Source organism: Oenanthe melanoleuca, chromosome 8 (genome assembly GCF_029582105.1).
Source record: "Oenanthe melanoleuca isolate GR-GAL-2019-014 chromosome 8, OMel1.0, whole genome shotgun sequence".
NCBI classification, from domain to species: domain Eukaryota; kingdom Metazoa; phylum Chordata; class Aves; order Passeriformes; family Muscicapidae; genus Oenanthe; species Oenanthe melanoleuca.
In genome coordinates, this window is record NC_079342.1 from 25890422 (window position 1) to 25906583 (window position 16162).

The window sequence follows — 16162 nt, forward strand, 5'->3', positions numbered from 1 at the left end:
AAATATCACCCACCTTTCATTGTTGGTTCCATGCTGAGCACAGAGGGATTGCAGGGAGAGCTTCCCCCAGTGCAGAACAGATTTCTGAACAGCCTGGAGAAACAGGAGCTTGTAAAGTTCAGCCTGTCCCCCTTCCCTCTTACCTCAGGCATGAGCAGAACCTCCTCAAGAGCTCACCAGGCACAAACACTGTTCCTTCTGTAGTTGTCCTGGCAGTGCACAATTCCTGAACTCTGCTGAGGTGTTTCTGCCTCAGCACTTGATGGGTTGCACAGTGAAAGCTACAGCCAAACTCAGCTGCTCCATTCTTGGACAGTTGCTTTCCTGGAACTGCAGGTCTCCATTTCTCCCTGTCTCAGGGTGTGGGAAGCACCTCACCCAGTCCCAGCAATTCCCAGTTTAGCACATGCATTTCAAAGCAGAGTTTGGGGTGCCCCCATTTTTTACTACACCATTGCTGTTTGTCTCTTTTGCTCTACCAAAAGACCAAGTCTAACTGAGAAGAAGGAAAAATGTCTGCAAGTTTAGAGCTTCCTGAGCTATATCCCATTCTATTTTGAGCAAACTCAGTGTCTGGTATTTACCAGCTCATGCAGGTGGTTCAGCAGCTCCCTGGATATTTTAGAGGTCAGCAGGACCTAAATCAGCTGCAACAGGAGGAACTGCCCAAATTCACAAAGCTGCGTCAGACCAGGCGTGAAAACAAGCACAGGCTTCTCCACACAAAGTGATCTCATCCCCTCTGCTGCCCCCATCCCGAGCAGCAGCACTGCAGCTCCCTCTCTCCATCACCTCCCTACTCCCCAGGAACATCTTGTCTGGGAGCACCAAGCTGGACTCCAGCACCCAGTGCTGCCTCCTGACTTACCTGCTTTGTGAGATACCCCTTTGCTTTCCTGTGAGGAAAACCAGCCAGTTCAACACATCAGCTCCCCTTTTTTCAGACTGACTCTCCATAGACTTCTCTGGCACCCAAAACAAGCACATCATCTAAATCCCAGATCTTCTCTTTCTCACAGGGAAGGACACATTTGGAAACCCAGAGGTAGCTACTTACAGCTGCTGGAGCTCAGATGCTCCAGTGAGGTTGGCTTGCAAGGAATTCAGAGGTTTAGCTTGAAGAAGATGGTCAGAACAGCTGCAATTTATTTATAATTGTGCAGATTAATCAGTCTAGAGACTGCTGCAATCTTCTCCTTCGAGTTTCCGCTCAGCCAGGTGCTGCTGCTGGTGCACTGGACATGTTTTGGAACTCTGCTGGCTGTTCTTCCTGCTAATGCTAAGCCAAAGCCATTTACATGGAGCAATCCTGGTGGTGAATGAATTCAGCAGCAGTGCTGGAACTCCAGCAGAATGTCCATTTCTCCCTCCACAGAGCCCAGGTAATTTCTCCCACAGGTAAAGAATTTCTCTAAGTGAGAAAGAGTGAGTGGACCCTTCAATACAAACACAGGGCACACTCCTTTTGTAGTCAGAATTTTATTTTCTTTACATCCAGGCTTATCATTGACATCTGAAAATAAAATCTTTCATTTACAAATAGGCTAGTGCAAATTAAAGGTAATTTTTGATTTTTTTTTTTTTTAAAAGACATTGCATGTAACACAAAAGGAATGTGTGTGTTAGGGTGATCTTCCTGGAACAGCTGGTGGAGGTCGCCTAGGAAAAAACCAAAAAATAACCCAAAAATCACAGGGAGAGGGGGAGATTTAAAACAAAAGGCCAAAATACAATAAAATGACTCATATACAAAATTATCTTAATAAAATGGGTTAAGAGAAAAAGGCACAGAACATGCATATTAAGGAAAAGAGCAAGAGCAAGATTAGAATCAGCTGGCCCTCAGCACAGCCTGGCTTTCATCCTCACCGCCTCCCTTCTGCCTTGCCAGTGCCAGAGAACCAGAACAATCCTCCACCAGGTGTGGAGGTCACTGGTCACAGGCTTTCTAATCCTCTTGCAGCAAATTATACCCTCTGGAAGAGCTTTTGAAATTCTCACCACTGTCTGCTTCAAGCACTGCTCTTGGAGTAGAGCTTTTGTGAGGTGCTGATGAAATGAGGAACGATCAGACAAGGTGGCTGAGGGGCGGATGGGCTGGGGTGTGTGGAGGGGACACTGCTGGGAAGGGTTAAAAATGACGCTGGAGAGCCCCTGGCAGTGAGAGCCCAGTGCAGAGAGCAGCTGTTCCTGCTGGTGCCCAGCACAGAGCACTCAGCTCCACTGCCCAGCATTCCTGGCACCAGGCTCAGCCAGGGGTGCCCCGGGCAGAGGGGACACTGGGACACTGCTGTTCCCTCAGGGGCAGTGCACAAACTGCAATAAATCCCCCAGTGTTGCAGGATACAGCAGGGATGCTCCTGCTGTGCTCATCCCACCTTCTGCTCCCTCTTTTTCCAAAACCTAAGGACCCACTTAGGCACTGTGGGGTTCCCACAGGAAGCTGTTGTGCTCTGTGCCCCACAGACCATCTCCAAGCACAGATTGCAGCTACTTGGCTCATCCTCATCTGCAGGAGGAACTGAGTAATCAGGACATCTGCACATTTGTACACAACCTTTAGGGGGAAATCCCTTTCAGGCACATTTTAACTCCACCTCCTGCTTTGGAGGACTCAGTCTGGCCTTCTGCTCAGCTCTGAAACTCCTCTGAACGTGCTTTCCTCAGCAATGAATGAATCCCAGGTAGTGCTTGTAAAACATTCATCCATTTCCCAGCAAAATATCTCTGCAGCACTCCAAGCCCCTTGCAGGAGGACAGGCTGAATGCTTCCCAAAGGGCTGCAGCTCCCTTTAATGACATCTCCAGTGATCTCAGCACAACAGCACCTCCAATAAATCCCCCCTGCAGTCCCCACCGAGGCACCGTGGAATGCTGAGATGATGGTGCAAGAGACAGAAGACACCACTCAAACACATCCAGAAAGTAATAATAAAAGCCCATCAAGAATTACAGTTTATTTCAGGTTCAGAAATGCAGCGTAACATTTTTACAGCAGGTGTATGTGATGCTCAGTAATGACCACAGTTTCGGGAATCCACTCGCTGTGCTCAAAGGTCAACACCAGGAACCATTTACAGATTACGAAACCAAAGGCAGATGTTTTGGCTCACATGAAGTAGGGCATTAACATACACAGCAAAAAAAAAAAAAAAAAAAAAAAAAAAAATCAGAAAGAAATTAAGTGTTTGCTTCTTACAAAAAAGAAGTCATGGTTTAGCCCGTCCTGGAAAAGTAAAGAGACAGCAGTAAAGCAAACGCCGGCAAGGAGGGACAAATCATAGATCAAGCAAGAGCGGAGGGCTGTCCGGACGGGAGGAGCCGTCGGCATCAGCTCGCCTGCAGACAAAGCAAGAGGAAAGACAGGCAGAGTGACAGTCATTGACACCAGGGAGCTGCTCTGCACCGGCCTGGCAGCAGGAGGAGCCGTGCCACGAGTGAGCCAGGAGGCTCCCTGGTGGCACAGGGACAAAGCAGCTCTGCTCTCAGGTCAGGTTTGGACTATTTTAAGACAGGAGGACAGAACTAGTCAGGAATTCAATATGCTGTACACATCATGGCTAGTGGAGCTGTGTGGAACAGAGAGGATAATATTTTCTATGTTATACTGGAACACGAAATGCCATAACCTATAATGTATCTTCTTTAATATAATAAATAATCTACTTTTTGGAGGCTTACTCAGAAGTGCAACAAGATCAGCAATAAAATAAACACACATTAACTATGTACATAAGCCTTTTTGTTGAACATACAATCTTTTTAACCCTAGCACAAGATCCCTTGAGATCCAAGGCCGAGAGCTGTTCATGGCACACACAAGCTCTTCAGCTGTTGTCAGCCACGGCACGGTGAGGTGGAAATGTTCTCTGGGCAGAAATCCAGGCTCAGCCTAAATGCAGTATTAGATGAGCACCCTCCTGAAACTTAGCAACTGCACCACCCAGATCTTTGTGTACCTCATGTAAGATCAGAAACACCGGTGTTGCTTCACCATTGCTCCACCATGCCTGGCAGTCAGAGCTGTGCCAGAGGGAATCAGAGGAAGGCAGAGCAGCCTGTGCTGCTTAGACACCGAGTTCAGACTTGGCTCATCCCCCCTCAGTGGGTCTGCAGAGGTGCTCAGTCCCTCTGGCAGATCCACAGGTGCTTGTCCTGCTGTCCTTTGGGCATGGAGTGAGGTGCTGCCAAGGCTGCTCCACTGAGCAAAAGGGACAGGTTGGACAGGACTTGCCAGCATCAGGACTAAGTGGGACAAACAAACCCATTCTGGGCACTCTGCAGCAGAAGGAAGTGGGCCAAGGCTGGAGGACAGTGCTTACTCAATTGGATGTGGCAATTTCTTGGGAAGCATTTAAGTGTTTTTCCTAGAAACAATTCTACGTGGTTTATTCTCGTACGCAAGAAGAGGTGAAATCATCAAGCCCTGGATTTGTGCTCACTATTATTTATTAACCTGCACACCTAAAAGTGTTGCATTTAGGGCACAAGGCCAGATTTAGATGAGATCTGAACGAGGATGCAGAGGAAGGAGGGCTGTGCATCCTCAGCATCAAGCACAGAACCAGATGGTGCTGGTGCCCCCTTGTCTCCTCCTCCTCTTTAGGGTAAATCCACCCTTGAGAGCTTTATTTACAATTCAGGATTACTGCTGAAAAATAGTTTCTTAGGGGCAGAGTAAAGGGCGGTGCTCAGTTGTGCCACCTACTTCCTTTTGTTTGGCAGAAACAGTCATGAAAGTAAATTAGGGAGTCTCAAGCAGAGAGCATTTAAAAGCATGTTTTTAGGCCAGGATTTGTGTGCTGACTTACCAGCATTGCCCTCGTGTCCCATGCAGCCACACTGGCCTGAATCACCTCCTGGAGGTGATGCTCTTCCCACTAACAAAGGACAGCTAAGCTGAGTCCTTGGGGAATGGTGGGATAAACCCAGATCTGGCCTTGCAGTATCCTAGAATGGGTTGGGTTGGAAGGGACCTTGGAGCTCTTCTTGTTCCATGAGCAGGGACACGTTCCACCAGACCAGGCTGCTGGAAGACCCGTCCAACCCGGCCTTCTATCACCAAGTGAGGATCAGAATTTGATATTCTGATATCAGGAGTGATATCAACGAGCTCTGTGGCATTAAACCTGGCTTTCCATCAGCAGGCAGCTGCCAGTCAGTAACAGAGTTCTGATAAACTCTGTTTGGATATATAGGAGTGCTGGTGAGGAAACAAATGAGCTGCTGTGGCTATTTACAAAAATATATCCAACAGATGCAGCACAGGTTACAGCAGAGAGCACTAAGCAATGAAAAGCTCTGTAGAAGACAAGAAGAATCATCAAAAATGCTTTCTTTTTTTTGTAGTAAAAATTGGAATTACTGTGGTTGTGTTTGCAACCTTTTCTTTTCCTTGAAAGCTGATTCTGTGCACTTGGCACTGGAGATGTGGACCTGTTCCCCAAACACTTCAGCAGTCTGCTGGGATCACCAAGATGCCAGTGCTCTGACAAACTCCATCTCCAGTGTGCATCAGATGTGACCTCCAGACTCCCCAGGTGTGTGTCACAAGTGTGGGGTTGACAGGAAATTAAAATTTAGCTAACATACAAATCATGGTGCTTTCCCAAGCTCATCTCTCTCCTGCAAGCTGAAACATGATTTGCTGCACTGGTGAGCACAGCTAATCAGCAGCCTGGGAATTAATAGGCTAAATCCCCATGTGTTGTGGCTCTTTGATTGGATTCTTCCTAACCATGGGGCTACAGCTCCATACTGGAGCCCTACAAGCAGTCTTAATAAATACATTTATTAGACTGATTGTACTGGGGGCTTTTGAAACCACCAATTGCTTTGCCTAGGGATCTGTAACCATAATTGTAATAGCAGCAATTCATATTTTCTGAAGGAACAAGGCCAAATTTCTCTCTAGTTTCACTCTGTTAACTCAGTAAGTTCTAAGCTTTAAGGGTGACACTGACCCTAAGTGTTTAAAGTGAAGTAATGCAGTTAAGACAAAAGGTTTTTATAATGCATTAATTTATAACGTGCAAAACAAGAGGCAGAGAGGACCTCTGCAAGTGAGCAGCTGCTAAAATAATCCAGGATGCACAGCTGAGCACTTCCCAGAACTTGGCTGGATAAAGCAGCAGTAAACCAAGGTGTATGCAAGGACCATGTAATGCAAAAATAAAATCTTTACACAGGGGACACTGGGAAATTTTATTGACTGGCATGTGAAAATATCACAAATATCTCACATCCAAACCCAGCCCTTGGGAAGCTCAGCTGCCAGTCTGGAGCTCTGGGAACTGGCTCCCACGGGGGGCAGGGGAGGGCACCCACGCCCAGCTGTGCATGTGTCTGTCTCTGTGTCCTCCTGGGTCACAAAGGACTGAGCAGGGCTCAGTTCCCTGATCCTGCACACAGCACATTTCCATGCACTCACTCCCCTCCAGAGCTTCCCAGGAGTGTGAGCAGGCACTGGCACAGGGCAGAGGAGCTGGCACATGCTGCTCTGTGGCACCCCAGCCTTCCAAACCAGCCTGTCCCACCCTGGGAGCTGGGGCACCCCAGCCTGCCCCTCACCAGCCTGAGCAGCCTGGCATTGCAGCTGCCAGGATGGAAATAAAGCAAAACATGCCTTGTTCCACACACATCCTGCTCATTTAACATTCCTAAAAACTAAATTTCAGATAAGGAGAATTTATAGGAGAAGGAAGCCTCTTGCAAAAGAGACCTGGAAGTGTGTGGGGCCTTCAGAAGAGCTTGGTAAGAAACCACATGGCTTTTCTTTGCCCAGTTTAACCATTACAAGAGAAAATAGAAAACCTGGAAGGTACATATAAAAGCAAGATTCCTTTCAGGTAAGAGGGAAAAAAAGCAGCAGATCAAATTGACACATGCACAAACACACACAGAGTCAAGCCCTCTGTCTGCTGTAGAGGACTGTGAGCACAGTTGTCTGGGTGGAGATATGTGTCAGTAGTTAGCTAACATCAGTTATTGCAGAAGGAAAAGTCAAGGCAGCACAGACCTTCCCCAAACATTGAAGACCTCAGAAGAATGGACAGAGAATAGCAGTAAAATCGGTTACTTGCCTAGAGATGTCCATACATGCGACTATACACTGGTTATTGAGACAGTTACCAAGCAATTTGTTTCCACAGATTTGGTTAACAAGGAATGACATGCCAGAAACTCCTTTTAGTCTAACAGGGATGAGTCTAACGGGCGGATTACAGTGGGCCGAGTAGGTGAAGGGGGTGGTCTTCGACTGGAGAGAGAGAGAGAAGAAACAGTGAGCACAAACACTGAGCACAAAGCTGGCTGCTGACATGGACATGCACCTGCTATACACACAACAATGCTGCTGCTGAAGCAAGACACCCCTGAGCATGCACAGGAAGGAAGGAGGAAATGGGTTTGCCACTTCTGCCATGCTTTACCTCTCACCCATCACTGTGTGCAGCCTGGGGGTTCTCCACACACCACTGCCTTCTGGAGCCATCCAAACCAGCAGGACAGGATTGTTATTCCCTGGTTTGAGGGGTCAGTCCCAGCCTGGACAGTCACAGAGCAGACTTACAGGCACATTTCAGAGCAGGGGAAAACAGCCTGCAGCAACTTCAGGTCCACTTTGAAGGAGCAGGAAAATCTGCAGCTTCTTGCACACCTGGGCAAACTGCAGCCCTATCAATGTGCTGCATCTGAGGCACATTTTGAGGCTTCATATCAATGGCCAAGTTTGAAAATGCCAGTCATGGCCAGGGCTGATAGATTCATTAATTTACCACTAATGCATTTCAGGAAGTGCTAGAGAGTCACAGATTTTTTTGGGAAGACTTAGGTGCCTTCATTCAATTTTCCTGTGACCTGCAAACCCCTGCATTTTAATTTGGACTGTGTCATCCTCTGATAAGAGACTCCAGAGCAGGAGTTAGCAGCAGTGTGATCTCCAAGCACATTCTACCTGCAGTCCAGGCTGGCACTTACCCCTCCCTCATCCAAGGGTAAACCCCAACTCTGCTGGAGCTATGGAGCCCCTCTGGTAGCTGTGCAGCACTTTACCTTTTTGTGTGCAGTAAGATCCACCTCAGGGCTGTGTGCAGGTAATTCCATCACCTTTTTTACAAAGAATATTTTGTTGATGCTGCATTCCACCTGGGCCTGCCAAGCCAGACCCAAGCAGAGTCTGAGCTGACAACTGCCTGGCACTGTTGTGTGCTGGATAAACAGCCTGAGACTGTTCCTGCCTTAGCCAGCTGTCCAGCACCCTCCAGCAGTGCTCTGCTGCTGCATTTATCCCAATCCATGTCTTCCAGGGTGCTTTTGCTCCCTTTCTTTAGCAGGAAGTACCAGGTTCTCTCTCTATTCCTTAACCCACCTTAGATCACCAGGAGAGCTTGTGGTTGCATCCAGGCTCTGAGCAAGGTGGGAGCTGAGGTTGTTTCCCATCAGCTCCAGCAGAGCTCATTAATAATTAATGATAATAATAATGATGATACTACTACTACTACTACTACTACTACTACTACTACTACTACTACTAATAATAATAATAATAAATTAATAATATGCCCCAACAAACTGTGCAGCCCTTCCCAACCCATCCTCCACCTGTGCATGTAGGGACAGTTGTGGCTCTGAAGAAGATTGCCACAGAATTGTGTCTCATTCTGCTAAAGCTAAACTGAAGATGAAAAGAATGTAACAATGTGTTAATCTTCTTTGAACTGGAACAAAATATGTGAGACAAATTTACACTTGACAAAAAAAAATCTCGTTTGGCTGAAAGGGCATCTTGAGCCATAATATTCTTTTTTGGTGAAGAAACGAGAATTTTAATCCCTACCATGCAACAAAAACAAAATATGCCAACTAAAGCATTCAAGTAAATCAACAAGCTAAAAAAAATAGGCAAAATATAATTTCTTCATGGTGTATTTTTCTTACAGGAAAAATGTTACTGTGTTAACTATTGTTTTTTGTGTTGCTCCAGTGTAGGTCTTCTGGACCCATTTCCAAAATTTGTAGTTTCATAAAGAACCACTTCTAAGGCTCTGCATTTCTGCTGGGTTGCATTAAATTATTCCTTTGTTGAAATGCCTCACATTGCATTGTTTAGTGCTTACTGAAAACATGGTATCATATGTATACAATTGACAAACAAGGGAAAATGCATACAGCTGTCTTCATATCAAATTCAAAAGATACAAGCCCAAACATGCATTTTAATACCAGGTTAAATGCAGCCCACTGGATTCAAATAATGCAATTTAGCCAAATTGCTCTTTAACACAGCAGGATCAGAAACTGGAGAGCACAGTGGAAGGATTTCCTGGGTATAATCAGTCAAACCAAACCTGAACCAAAATCAGACCCAAGCCCCATTTCCTCCTTGAACCAGAGCTGAACACTGACTGCTATTTGGAATTTCCTTTCAAACCCAGTGCAGACCTGAAGAGAAAAAGTCCCCATTAGCTCTTTCCACTGCAGGGTACCAAGCACTTCAGGAGAAGCTGATACCTCCAAGGGGACCCTGTGGTGAGGAGCTGCTGCCAAGCCACAGCATCCTTCTGTCCCTACAGACAGGTGTGCTCAGCCAGGGGACCCTGCAGCCGTGCTCTGTCCTGCCTGGGGATGCTCTGAAGGAGCCTCCTGGAGCAGTGGCAATGTTTGGGAAAGGCAGCACTTGGGAAAAGAGCTGCAGCAGCACCATTTCCCTGCAGCCCTGCTGCTGACACTCTCCTGGGACATCTGCAGTGGAGGAAGGGGGACCTTGCTCCTGAGGCCCTGGGCAGAGCAAAGGAGTCCAGCTTGGGTCAGAGACCTCACCTTCCTTTGCCACTGGCACACAGGATCAACTGGCACGAGCTGGAGCTCAAGTCCAAGTGAAGGAAACAACAGCCCTGAAGTCCTAGATTTCCCTGTGAAGGTGACAAGTGACCATTTCTACACTGGGAGTAGCATTCAGACCTTCTTGCACCCCCTTAACAGGAATCCCAACCCCAAAAACAAGTCCAAGTGAAGGAAAGAACAAGCCCTGACGTCCTAGATTTCCCTATCAGGGTGAGAAGTCATTCTGTGACCATTTCTACTCTGGGAGTAGCATTCAGAGCTTTTTTCACCCTCTAACAGGAACCCCAATCCCAAAGACAAGTCCAGGTGAAGGAAAGAACAAGCCCTAAAGTTCCTGTCCTAGATTTCCCTGTCACAGTGACAAATCATTCTGTGACCATTTCTACACTAGGAGTAGCATTCAGACCTTTTTTCACCTTTTTTCAACCCCCAAACCAAGTCCAGCTAAAGGAAAGAACAAGCCCTGAAGTTGCCTGTCCTAGATTTCCCTGTCACGGTGACAAATCATTCTGTGACCATTTCTACACTAGGAGTAGCATTCAGAGCTTTTTGCACCCCCTAACAAACATCCCAGCCCCAAAAACAGGTCCAGGTGAAGGAAAGAACAAGCCCTGAAGTCCTAGATTTCCCTGTCATGGTGACAAGTCATTGTGTGACCATTTCTACACTGGGAATAGCATTCAGAGCTTTTTGCACCCCCTAACAGGAATCTCAACCCCAAAACCAAGAGCAGAGGCCAAGCCCCGTGTCCCTGGCTCCTGTACACCGGAGCAGAGGCTGAGAGCTGTGCAGGAGCCTGGGTCACCTTGAGATAACACAGGCAGCGCCCATCTCCGTGCCAGCAGCACAGCAGCAGCAGCAAGCCCCGCTCCGAGCATCCCGAGCGGAGGGAGGTCCCCGAGCCGGGAGGATCCAGCCCCGGGAGCGGCAGGGGGAGCTGCAGCCCGGGCAGCGCTGCGGGGGCACCGCGGGCACAGCTCTGCCCTGCAGCCCCGCTCGGCAATCGCTGCCATTCACTCCCGCATCATCCGTCACTAAACCCGGCTCGCTCTTTAGTCTGAGCCCCGCAGCCCGGGAACCCAAAACTCCTCCGAACACGGCACTGCTGCGGGAAAGCCGCTTTTGGGGCCGTGGCTTTGGGGTTGTTGTTATTTGTTTTGCTGCTTTTTTTTTAAAAAAAAAAACAAACCAAAAACTGTTTGTAAAAGTTAGTGCTAAAGGGGCAGGAGATCATAGGTCCCCCCGGGGTTGAGTAAACGAGTCTGCAAAAAGAATCAGTTCTTCTAACTAGCACACATTAAGCAGACATAAAGAATTTACCAATGAAAATTGTGGACTAAGTATGTATTTAATAACTCCCTGATGTTGCTGCAGAGACTCCTTTGAAGAGCTCAGTGGGGTTTTGAACGGAGGGGAGCTCTTACCCCCGTGCAAAAACTTTTTAAAAAAGGAAAAGTTTTTACATTTATTTTTAACCTAAGCAGCATGCCCCCCCCCCCCTCCAATGTTTCTAGTTTTAAAAGAACTCCTAAAAGCTTTAGTTAGGCAAATGCAGAGCAAAAGAAACTAAATAAAGCAAGTCTAGACTTAAAATTCGATCAGAAACATATGGGAGTTCTTCGAGCCCTTGCCTTTCGAGACGCCCTATCGCTCCCCACACGGAGGGAGTGCACAAAATGTGCTTTCAGTACAGCATGGCTGTAATTACCATGGGAGGCCCTGCTCGAAGATGGCTTCTCACAGCACAGCCAGAGGACTTGGAAATAAAAGGCTTTCATTTCCACTTCTACTCGACATTCTTGCTTGCTTGTGACCACCAGAGAACACTGGTGGAAGGCATGAACTCGGTTTTACCATACATCCTATAGATCTGAAGCTGTGAACAGAAGCCCATTATTCTCTCCCTTTTCCAGCATCTTGGTTTCCCTATAACCCAGCCCTCTCAGGGTACCCTGATACGTGACATTGTCTTTGTAGAATTTAACAAGAAAATACTTCAAATCTCTAAGCAGCTTTAGGACTGGCTGCAGGTAAATTTGTTTTAGGTGACAGAACAAAGAGGGTAAACAGTGACTTACTGCAGGTGAGGAATAAATCTGGTTTCCTGTTTGGGTCATTATTTAGAGAACTAAGTAGCTTGGCCTTGAGAAAGTTATACTGCTTTGACTGATTTTATTTTTGTCTGTTTCTCTGGTTTTCTCTGTTTCAGTAAGATCCTGAGAGACCCACACCCTCTATTCTTACTTGTATCAACCTAACTTTTATATGGCATCTCCCGACCTCCATCAGCCTCAGCATCTGGAGGACAATCCAAACCAGAAGTGGAACTACTGTACCCACCATGCTTGAAAAGCAGAGGCAAGGCACGGCTTGCAGACCTAATTAGTCTTCAGTTAAATTAAACTACAGCAGAGCAGCACAGCCACTGCAGAGTCTCCCAAACATCAACTTGGGAGCAAGGATCTGGAGTGGAAGTGGGAAAGCCAAGAGGAGGAAAGGCACTTGATCCTAGTGACACAGGTCATAACAAAGCAGGAAAAGGATGATGATGGTATTAGGAGGAGAACAGCAGGAATCACAGACAGGGATCAGGAGGAGATGGTGACTGTGGGGGAAATGACAAACTGCACTGAGGGGTGATGAAAGGACAAAGGAGCTGGGGAATATCTGCCTGAGATGGCTCCTTATCCCAGAGTAATGGTCCAAGAGAGTGAAAATTGCTGAGATTTGTTTGTGTACTGGAAAATGTCGTTTTGTTAAACACAAAATGTCTGCAGCAAGAGTTGCCCACAGGCAACTATCGTGGGGCAGGTCAGGAGGGGAAGCCCCCAGGCACAGAGCACAGCTTTTGGGGGTGGCTGGTATTTCTGAAGCAGTTCCCCAGCTGAACTCAGGCTCTACAAATGCACAGAGGGCATGCTCAGACTGTACTGCCAGGGACTGCCTTGCCTGTCCCTACAGCTGAACCCCAAAACTGCCCAAAAATTACCTAGCTGCACAGTGCTCTCCCAGTGGAAGAATAGTTTTGTTCAGTATAAGCCAGTTAAGGTTATTAATTATGCTGTTTTATCAGATATCTATTTTTTTTTAAGTGAAGGAAACAAAAGTGAATTGGAAGAATGTGTCCTTCCACTGGCTACCACTACACTGCAGCAGTATAAATCTGTATTAATTTGAAGGCTTACACTGTTTGAAAGCACTAGGGTTAGTGAGGTTCCACTGTGTGTGATTTAACTTAATACAGATACTCCTTTCAGAGGCAAAGTGGTCCAAAATATGATGTTCCAGCAGAATAATTTATTATCTACAACTCAAGCTATGTTTTCTATATGAGCATAATAAATTAATGTCCATCACACACACATACAAATAGATTGTATGTTTATGTGAACACTGCATTTCCAAATCAGTCATTTCAGGGAATTAATGTGTCATATGAAAAGCTCAGCTTGAATAAACACAAAATTAATTCAACTGAGCAACCGAGACAGACTATTATTCTTTAAAAACTGAGTGTTCTTGTTTGCCCTTCAGCAGGGAACATGTCAAGTAAGCAAGTGTGCAGTGCATCTGTGGAATACTGTCCCAACCTTTCAGAAACCCTGGGTTAGGATGGTCCAGAGGTCACAAGTGGCCATGAAATAGAGAAAGTTTAGAGTGCTGAGTGGGAACGTTCAGAATGCTGCTCTGTGCAAGGAAGATGACAGCAGAAAGGCCACAAAATCAGCAGGAATCTTCTCACAGCAGCTCAGGACCTGTGTGCTGCTGTGTGTGCAGCTGCACTGCTTGCCATCAGTGTGAATCGTGCACCCCACTTTTGAACATGTCTCTGTTCTGCCTTCCACTCAGCTTTGACCTTCCTCTGCCTGGGTGCCTCTCTCCTCTTTACTTACCTTGGTGCAAGCAGGGGACCAAATGTCCTGGTTGTCACCTCCAGCTGGAGTTGCACCTCTTCTTGTCCATGATGCCAGCTAATGGGATTAGCAGTGTTGTTAGTGAGCCATGGAGTGCCCTCATTCACTACTGATCCAGGACAGCTCTGGGGGACAGCAGAGTTTCAAGACAGCCTTTCAAGATGCCTGCAGGTGCAGGAAGTTCAAATCATCACTGTTTCTCTCTGTTTACTCTCAGATGTTTTCTCTTCTAGCATTTGGCAGCCTAGACATGCACTGCTGTTCATCCACTCTTTCAGACAAGGCAGGAATTCCCTGCTCAGCACCAGTGCTCTAATCCTGCAGTGCCTTCATGGCAACTGGTATTAAACTACTCCCTTATGAAAGGAAATAATTTCTTGGGACAAAACACATCTTCAGCTTCCTGTATTTTTGTTAAAGAACTGCTATTGCTTGACTCTACTTTCTTTCTTCAAGTATAGATAATAAATATAGATAATAAATAAAATCACTTCCTTCTACTGACAGTATCTTGAGAGAGAAAATGCTAAGGAAGAAGGAACAGAACCAAACTCAATTTTTTTGCTGAAATTCATTCAGTGCATCAGCTGCCACTCCTGCTATGTTTGAGGTCTGCACTTGCAACATCATCTCTACTCCAGAATCACTTCTTTCAATGCTTTTCAGGTTCCTTGTTTTTCTGTCTTCCCCCTCTCTTGCATCTCTTACTTACCCTTCCCCATCACAATAGGCCTGGTCTACACTAAGAGTAATGAAATGCCAGATTCTCTTTGCTGAACTTTTAAAGTGACTTGCAACAGTCCCAATGGAATGTCGCTTGGTTTTTAAACAATTTTTTGTTGAATAAGGCAGGAGCAAGTAGCTCAGCAGCAGTACTCCACAAGATAACAGCTACCTGAGATGCAGATAGATCAAATCTCAACCCTGTGCAGAACAAGTGATTCTTCAGAGACTTTTGTTCAACTGCCACAGTGAGCTGCCCATCAGAAAATTCCTGGGCTACTGAAGGTCTGGACAGCCTGCCTCTGGCTGATGAAGGGAGAGAAGTTAAGAGTCAGTGGCAGCAGATGTGGTACCCAAGCTGCAATGTCTGGCATCCCATGAACTTTGTTTTCCTCCATCTTCAGGACAGTCATCTGGAGGAGAGGAATATAAAGGAAGGCAGTAACAAAATCCTACTGCCATTCTAAAAGTGAGCCATCCTTTTAGGGGCAGCAGTCACTGAGGCTCCTGGAGCAGAAGTGAAGACTCTCCTGTATCTCTCATGGCATTACAGCTCAGACAGCTGAACAATCAGTTCTGTGCAAATGCCATTCCAAATTTCTCATAAGATCAGTACTGCAGAATTACAATGAAACTGCCAGACTTGCTGTACTGTGACATTTTACATGTTTTTACAACCTGCTGTGACCTCCTTTCTGGCCAAGCCCTCCAACACTTATCCTCATGCAGAATGCTCCTTCTTTCAGTGCTTCTGTTGTCCCTATTCATTGCAGGGGAGTTGGACTAGATGACCTTTAAAGGTCCCTTTCAAACCAAATGATTCTGCATTTTATTCTTTGATTCTATTCCATGACCAAAGTTGCAAGAAGAGCCCAGGTTTGCACTGGGCAGTGTGATGTGTTTCTGATGGGTGCCACAGCCACTGCCACCAGGCTGCTGTTAAGAAAGATTGCCAAATATTGCATTCTATGGCTCAAAAACTGTCTGAAAAACTCTAAAAGATAGAAATGCAAGGTGATAGATTTACAAAGGTGGCAAGGAAGGGAGAAGTTGGAAAGAAACCAAGACAAATGGTGAGAAGGAAAAGAAGGAATAAATGGAGAAGGGAGACAAATATACCAGGCAGGAAACCAAATTAAAGGAGGTGAAAGAGGAAGCAAACAGGATGGTCAAGAAAGGAACAGAGAGGGAAAGGCTGAGAAAAAAAGGGAAAACAGTGAAAAAGGACCCAGTGGAGGAGGGGAAAATGCAGTTTCTAAGAGATAAGAGAAAATAAATGGAGTCTGCTGCTTGAAGCAGCCAGCAGCAGAAATAACATATTACTGGGTGTGCATTTCAACAAGAAATGTACATTAGACTGGTAACAAATTACACAGGGCTGTCTTCCCTCTGGGAAGGAATCACAGAAATAAAAACTGATATTCTCATAAGTCTTGTGATTTTGGGGTCCTTGGACAGGCAGAGTTGGAAACATCCTGAGTACAGAAGGGCAGGATCCCCCCCTGGGAGGGGCTCTGGCTTTGCCCATATAGCTGTATATTCTTTTGATCACAGACATGAGATGCAGAATTAAATTATTCCTTGGCTTTCTTTTCTCCTGAGGTTCAGCAGGATTTTGAATTCCATCCATGTAACACTTTTGTCTCTTTGCTTGCATGAAACAATCCTAATTGCAGACTATA

General features: G+C 46.3%; 1 protein-coding gene across 5 annotated transcripts in view; it reads right to left on the reverse strand.

Moving 5' to 3' along the window:
* Positions 1-1467: 1467 nt before the first annotated feature.
* Positions 1468-16162, reverse strand: part of DNM3 (dynamin 3) — a 171771-nt gene continuing 157076 nt past the window's right edge. For 2 of the 5 annotated variants that reach the window (XM_056497822.1, XM_056497821.1), the window contains one exon: positions 2118-7258. In XM_056497822.1, the coding sequence (XP_056353797.1) occupies positions 7189-7258 (70 nt within the window). In that variant the 3' untranslated portion in view covers positions 2118-7188. Of the gene's footprint in view, positions 1660-2117; positions 7259-13736; positions 13815-16162 lie in introns of those variants that run through there. The other 3 variants (XM_056497820.1, XM_056497824.1, XM_056497823.1) reach the window with 3 other exon arrangements.